General features: G+C 55.4%; 2 protein-coding genes across 6 annotated transcripts in view; one reads left to right on the plus strand and one right to left on the minus strand.

Annotated features, from left to right (window-relative positions):
- LOC139603903 (zinc finger protein 239-like) overlaps positions 1-7,739 on the plus strand; it is a 256,414-nt gene that overhangs the window by 41,239 nt on the left and 207,436 nt on the right. The gene's annotated exons all lie outside the window — the stretch shown is intronic.
- The window catches only part of LOC139603907 (zinc finger protein 436-like), a 623,778-nt gene continuing 616,082 nt past the window's right edge, over positions 44-7,739 (minus strand). For 2 of the 3 annotated variants that reach the window (XM_071454916.1, XM_071454918.1), the window contains exon 2: positions 44-1,660. In XM_071454916.1, the coding sequence (XP_071311017.1) occupies positions 602-1,426 (825 nt within the window). In that variant the 5' untranslated portion in view covers positions 1,427-1,660 and the 3' untranslated portion in view covers positions 44-601. The remainder of the gene's footprint in view (positions 1,661-7,739) is intronic. The other variant, XM_071454917.1, reaches the window with a different exon arrangement.

Below are 7,739 nucleotides of genomic sequence, written 5' to 3' on the forward strand. Positions count from 1 at the left end.
AAATACATCCCACCCACCCAGCCCCACACAATCCCAATCCCATCACTCCAAATTGGGATTGCACTTCTCCCAATCTCCTTCACACCCCATCTCACTCTGGCAGCTGTGGAATGGAGTGAGTCTGGCATGGGACTGAGTTTTTTAGGGTGGGAACAAGGCATTTTGATGTGGGATTGAGCCTGTATGAATTAAAATTCAGTTGTTTTCAGTGGGATTCAGTTGTTTTGAGGTGACTCTCTTGGCTTTTGGAGTGCAAAGAGATGGAGAACACTGCACAAAATCCCCCCCCCAGACTACACAAATCCTTCAGAATATTCTCTCCAAACCATCAATTTCCCATAAAAAAACTCTGAAATTGTGGGACTTTAGACATCTTTGATCAATTTTTTTCTTTAAACACTGTTTTGGCTATTTTTAAGGGATGAAGATGAATCAGAAAAAAATGCCAAACAAAAGGACAAGCAGGCAGGTGTGTTCCCAACATGTATCACAGGGAATGTGAGTGACCAGGGCTGTGCCCAAAGTGCCTCCTCCAGTGGGGGATGGAGCTGCAGCAGCGCACGAAGCTCTTCCCGCACTCAGGGCACTCGCAGGGCTTCCCTTAGTGGTGCCTCCGTTGGTGTCGGGTCAAGGTAGAGCTCCTGGAGAAGCTCTTCCCACACTGGGGACACTCGTAGGGCCTCTCCCCTGTGTGGATGCGCCGGTGCCTGACGAGGGTGCAGTTGCGCTGGAATCCCTTCCCACAGTCTGGGCAGCGGAATGGCCTCTCCTCTGTGTGACTCCGATAGTGCAGGAGGAGATTGGAGCTGGACTGAAACCTCTTCCTGCATTTATCACACTCGTAGGGCCTCTCCCCTGTGTGGATGCGCCGGTGCTTGACAACGTCGGAGTTGTACTTGAATCCCTTCCCACAGTCGGGGCATTGGAAGGGCCTCTCCTCTGTGTGACTCTGATAGTGCTGGAGAAGATGGGACCTGGTCTGAAACCTCTTCCCACACTTGGAACACTCATAGGGCCTCTCCCCAGTGTGGGTCCTCTGGTGCCTGATCAGGTTGGAGCTCTGGCTGAAGCTCTCCCCACACTGCCCACACTCGTAGGGCCGTTCCCCAGTGTGGATCCTCTCGTGCACAATCAGGTGGCAGTTCCACCTGAAGCTCTTCCCACACTCCACGCACGTGTGGGGCTTCTCCCCATCATGGAGCTGCTCATGGAGCACCAGCTCCGAGCTCTGCCTCCATCTCCGGCCGCCTTCCCGGCCCAGGCTGGCTCTTTCCCCCTCACATCCCCGCCATCTGCATTTGCAGCCCCTCCTCGTGCGGCATCTCCGGGCCTTTTCCTCCCCGTTGGCTTCCTGCACCGTGGAGCCGCTCAAAACGGCCTCTGCCACCAGGTTCTGCCGCGGGCATTTGTCCTCCCTGCTCTCCATGCTCAGCTCCTGCTCTGGGCGAGGAAGGACAAGGACAGCATGGGATTTGCCTCCGTGCCACAGGCAAGGGCATCGAGATCCCCCCAGGGCTGTGCTGCAGCCGGGGGCCGTGCTGGGCTGGGAGATGGAGCAGCACAGAGGGGAAAGGGGCACTGACTTCCTCCTCACCTGCCTCAGTGTCCCGGGGCATCTTCCTCTTCCTCACAGCCTCACAGGGGTTGGCAATGTGAAATCCTGGTTTGGAGAAAACAAGGGATGAGCACCTGGAGTTTGAAGTTCCCCCCACCCAAGTCCATCTCTACAAGTCACCGGCCATCTGGGCTCCAGAAAACCCTCCCAAACACCAAGATTCAGCCCTGAAAAAGCCTTCCAGGAGTTCCCCATCCGTGGTCCCTCCCCTCTGGTGTTCGGGGGTTCCCCCCTGTCCCAGCTGCTGCGGTCACGCTTGGATTGGGGGTCCCCCATCTCCTGGGTGCCCGCCCTGCCCAGGCTGCTGGCAGTGCCAGCAATGCCAAAAGCTCCCCCCTCTTGGCTCTCCCCATTTCGGGATGCCGGGGCTCTTTGGGCTCCCGGGCTCCCTTCTCCCCTCATTCTCTGCTCTGGGCTGCAGCGGCTCCAAGGGGTCCCCCCTGCCCCTCTCCAGGCTCTTGAGGCTCCCGCCAATGGCGGCGCTCCCCCCTCTCTGGCCTCCCCACTTTGGCCTCCTGGGGGACACAGGGCTCTGCTCCTCCAGGCTGCCTCTGCCCGCAGCCGCCACCGCCACCCCCCGATGTCCCCCCGAGGGGCCTTTTCCGCTCAGCCTTGGACTTCTTCATTCTCCAAACATCCCCCCAAAAACCCACCCCAGGGACCCCCCGGGATATCCGGGCCGGGCTCCCCCTCCCCGCTCACCGGAGCCATGGGGGGGGTGATGATCCCACAGGTGGGGGCTGCGAATTCAGGCAGGGATCGAGACCGCGTGGCTCCCGCAGCTCAGCCTTGATCCGCCCTTGTCCCTCCTCTTCCTCTTCCTCCCGCTCCTCCTCTGTCCTATCTCCACCTCCCTCTCCTCCTCCCCCCTAACCCCGCCTCCTTCCCTGCTCTTTCTCCTCCCGCTCCTCCTCTTCCATCCCCCCTCCTCCTCCTCCTCTGTGTTATCCCCACCTCCTGCTCCTCTTCCATCCCGCCCCTTCCATTCCTTCTCCCCCTCCTCCCCCCTTACCCCGCCTCCTCCTCCCCCTCCATCCCTGCCCTTCCCTCCCTCCTCCTCCTCCCCCAGCAGCAGCCACACCCTCGGTGCCCCGTTCCCGCAGCCCTCGCAGCCCGCGGCAGCAGCGGCCATGGAGCCGGGCCAGGTCGGCATGGGCAGCGCGGGGCTCTCGGCTGCTCCCAGCCGCTGCGGGCGGGGGGAACCCGGCCCGGGCCAAAGGAGAGGCAAACTGGGCAAACTGGGGGCAGATCACAAAGCTAAGGATGCAGCAGAAAATGGAGCTGAAAGAGTTAGTTTAATATTAACTCCAAACGAGGAAAAACTGGAAATTCCAAAGTTTAGGGAAGCCAAGAAAAAAGAATTAAACAAGATAGGAAATGAACAAGATAAATCAGGGAAATAGAAACTTCTACATGGAAGACAATTACTTAATAAAATGTGCTTACTAGGAAAAGATTAGAAGACGTGCATCAGAAACCCCACTGGCGTACTCAAGCTTTGTGTGATCATTTTTTAAGGAATTTTGGGTGCACTGGGATTTTTGGTGTAGCAAAGCAAGTCACTGAAAGATGCTTAATTTGCCAAAGGATAAATAAAAAGGTGATGAGAAAAACAACATTAGGAGGTCATGAGTTAGCTCGTCGACCATTTCAAAATATCCAAGCAGAAGTTTAGATTTGTTAGGTTCTGGATTTATTTGGAAAAAAACCCATTTAATCTAGAAGAAAGAGAATATGCCATATGTTAGACGGGAGATTTTAGGAGAATAAAAATCTTTGAAGTATCAGAAACACCCGAGGAAAAAACCAAGAAAAGAAAAAGGGGAAATGAAAGGGAGGGGAACAAGAGGAAAAGTCAGAAAGAGAGTGGGATCCTCTGCAGCTCTTGCCCCCTCCGTTGGCGGCCGAGGCGCCTGTCCTGGGTCCCGGCTCGCTGCCCGCCTCAGCTCCGCCTGCCCCGGTTTCCATCCCAGGTGCGGGCTCACTGCCCAGGGCAGCTCCACCTGCCCCGGCGCTGGCGGTGAATTTGTGTGCCCTGGCCCCACTGCCCGGCCCGCGGCCGCTCTGCCGGCCATGCTGGGCAAGATGGGGTTGCTCTGTCCTGCCGCGTGGGCCGAGGTCACCGCGCCGACCGCACCGAGGGCGGGTCCCAGCCATCCCATCCCCGGCTGCCCTGCCCGTGCCAGCTGCGCTGGGCAGCGCCGCTGCTGCTGCCGGGGTCTCCCACCTGCCTTTTCTCTGCCGGGAGCTGCCGGATCAGCCGCCAGAAGCCATGTGGGGGCTGCCCACGCTCCGGCTCGGCCTCCACGGGAAGATCCCCCTCTGGCGATTCCGGCAGCAGACCCTGCCCACACTCCCACCGAGCCTCGGCGGGATATCCTCCCCTGACCCCTCCTGCTCTGAGTTACGTCCCCTTGGTAACCACAGCTCCGGCTGTTCAGGGAAAATCCCTCTCTCTACAGGAAGCACCTTATCGAAACACTAGGAGCTCAGTTAAAAGGCAGCCCTCTCCAAATTCTTTCTCAAAACACGGGAGAAAGGCTACAGAAGGTAAAAAAGTGAAAGAGTTAGATGAAGGGATTGCTCTATTGCCGTGAAGAGAGGTTCCCATGGCAGGGATGCGCTGCCCCGCCCCGCGGGAGCCACCGGCGCCCCTGCCGGCCGTGCCCGGAACTGCACCCAAGGGGAAAGCGCCGCGGCCGAAAGGCCGGGACCGGCTCCGGGCTCTGTTTGTTGGCACTGCCGGAGCTGTTGATACACACTACTATTATTATATTATACACACTAGTAAAGAACCGTTATTCCTAATCCCATATCTTTGCCTGAGAGCCCCTTGATTTCACTATCCTAAAAATTAAGAGGGAGGGGGTTTGCATTCTCCATTCCAAGAGAGGCTTTTTCTGCCTTCCCAAGCAGACACCCACCTGTCTTGTAAAGCAAGACAAGCACCCACAGGCACTGAGGGGGGCTGCAGGAGGGGCAGAAGAAGGCCCTGCAGCACTTGGACACAAAGGCCCAGCAGGTGAATGCAAGAAGGGAGCAGCAAAAGGCCAAGCTGAAGGCAAAGGCCAGGGCAGAGCTCCTACAGCCCCTGAGGGATCAGCCCCAGGGCCCAAGGGGGCCCCAGCACCCAGGGCACGGCTCGGCCACAAGCACCCGGCAGAGGCATTGCCCTCCTCGGCAGGGCACAGCCCACCCAAACAGCCCCTGGCAAGGAATCAGGGCTCCGGCTGCAGGGCACAAGGACACTGCAAGCAGAGACAGCAGCACCCTCAGGACCAGCAAGTCCAGCCCGTGATGGACATGGATTGGCAGGGCTGTCACAGCTCCCATCACACCAGGGACCCTCCACACTGGAGCCCTTGAGAACATTCAGGTGGGTCTGCATTGAGAGGAGGCATTTCCTGATGGACATAGGGGCCTCTCAATCTGCTCTGAATCTTAGACCTAAAGGGGAAATTAGTAAAGGAATATTTTAATTTTTAAGGGAATGAGTGGGAAAGATGAGCAGGTATGATTTGTTCAACCACTATTAGAAGCTGTGGGGGATAGGTTTGAAATAAATGAATTTCTTTTTCTTCCTCCTGTGATTGTAATTAACTAGGAAGGAGTTTGAGAGCTGGATTTTAATACTGTAAAAAGGGATACAGAGGCTAGTTCTGTTGTACCTCTGTGTCAAAAGTCTGACAAGGCCTATGCTGAAGTGAACCCAGAAGTGTGGGCAGCCCCAGGGAAATACAGAAAATTAGATATGGAGCCTCTACAAATTAAAGCAACCAGGACAAGCAATTGTCCTGTTCCAAGAGAGGGAAGGAAGGGCTCACAGCCTGGTATTGAGTCCCTGTTAAAGGCACGGCTTTTGGAGCCAAGGATGTCTCCCTACAACACTCCTATCTTGCCAGTCAACAAACTGGATGGATGGACACAAGGAGGAAACACAGAATTTTCAAGTGTTAAAATTAAGATTAACTGAGGCGAGTGGCCTGGGCCTTCCAGACAGGGAAAAAGAATTTGAATTATAGGTGGACGTTAAACAGGGTCTTGCCAAAGGAATTCTTGTGCTAAAATGTTTAACCCAGTGGCCAGAGAGCAGCCTCAATGTCTGCAGAATTGTGCAGCCACAGCTTCCGTGGGAGCAGAGGCCTGAAAACTGATGACAACAGGAGGATCTCCTAGAGTTCAAGTCTGGCATCAAGTTAAAGCTTTGACAACCAAAAGAGCCTCTCAATGGATGAGCAGGGCTCGGTTATTACAGTATGAAACTTGTTCAGTGGCACAGGAGGATTCAGAACTGAGGACAGGGCAAGGGTTTAACCCAGCCTCCTGTTTGAACAGCCTGGAGAGGGGCTGGCAAGGAACCCAGGACTGCACTCAAGGGACAGAGCTCCCGAGCCAGGCTGGGAGAGATTGATGGGACATTCCCTGGCCTGAGGGAGACAATGTGTTTGTGGATGGCTCTGCAAGGGCAGCAGGAGGGAAAAGAGCTACAAGACAGGCTGTTATTAAGGAAGGGGAATCAGACCAAGCGCAGGTCACCGCCCCATGCTCAGCTCAACCCGCAGAGCTGTGGGTGCTTGTAAGAGCCTGGCACTGAAATGCCCTGAGCAGGAAGGCTTCAAAATCTTCTGCTGACACCATGGCACCTAACAGGGGGGCAAAAGCAATTCTGACTGCTTCAGCAAGCACTGGATCACTTATTAACCTATTGCTAAAACAAATAATTCAAAGATAATGGATTGTGGAAGCCATAGATTCAGATGGGGAACTCATTTTACAGGAAAGACCCTTCAGGGGGTTATGGCAGCTTTAGGAATACAATGGGACCTCCATAACCCCTGGCAAGCCCAGAGCTGGGGTTGGGTAGAAAGAATGAATGGGGAAATAAAGAAACACCTTTGGAAGCCGGAGATGGAAACCAAGATGCCATGGGTACAGCTTTTGCCATTGGCCTTGGCAAGAAAAAGAGCCAGACCCAAGGCAGATATTCAATTATCTCCCTTGGAATTCATGTCTGGAATTCCTTACCTGGGCAATTCTCCACCTAGTGCAGGGTGGAAATAAGGGATGTAAATGTAAGGCAGGCTGTAGCCAGGATCCTGTCTCCTGTGGAATCTCTCCCCCAGGAAGCTGGGCTGGCACAGAGCCTGCCCTGGGACTTTGCTGTTGCCAACACCCAGCCAGGCCATCGGCTCCTGCCTAAGGAGTGCAAAGCAGCACCACTGGTGGCCAAGGGGCCCACGCCAAGTGTCCCTGAGGCCAGAAACAGCCGCCAGCACAGCTGAGCACGGGGGGACCCCTCAGCCTGGCCTCAGGGGCTCTGAAGCCCCGGAGATTTGCACTTCCCGCCTGCAGCAGGACCATGGGAGCCGCCCTGAGCCTGCCCTGAAGGCAACGCAGCAGCAGCCAGGGCTCCACAGCGGGCCAAGCCCCTGGGCCTGCCCACAGATCCTCTGCTCAAACCCTCGGGAATCCTGGCCACCCTCCCCTGGCACCTCCAGCCACTGCGGCCAAGCCTCGCTGCCACTGCTGCAGCTCCAGCGCTGGCTGGGCCTGCACTGCCACAGCTGCTGGGGAGCACCGCGGCACAATTCCACCCTGGGGCTCACTCACACCCACACTCTGGGCTGCCTGCGACTGCACTGCTGCAAAATGTACCCATTCTGCTTCTTTTAAATCTTATTTCTCTGCTCAGAAAGGTTTCTCTACTCAAAGGTTTGCCTTTGGGAAAGAAATTTTAAAGGTTTTATTTAAGGGGTTCCCAGTCTGTTCGGATGTTAAACTCATCTCCACCACTCAATGGAGATGAGTTTAACATCCGAACAGACTGGGAATAGCCCAAAAGACACCCACAGAGATAAGGACCAGCAACAAAACATCAACGCCCCGCAGCAAACAGCAACCAACAGCTACCCCAGACACTGCCCCCGCACAGCTGGAGACACCTGGTCTGGAAAAGGCTGAGAAGGAAATCCTGGAGCGTGGACCGAATTCACATCAGAGGGAAAGAAATCCGAGTCTAATAGGAAACCAAATACTAAAAACTTACACGACTTGGAAGCAATGAACATTAAAGCAGTGGATTTAGATTGGTTCAGACTACGTAAAGTTTAGGAAAAATCGGGTA

This window comes from Agelaius tricolor, unplaced genomic scaffold, assembly GCF_023055355.1.
Source record: "Agelaius tricolor isolate 1412-34295 unplaced genomic scaffold, bAgeTri1.0.p SCAF_42, whole genome shotgun sequence".
Lineage (NCBI taxonomy): Eukaryota > Metazoa > Chordata > Aves > Passeriformes > Icteridae > Agelaius > Agelaius tricolor.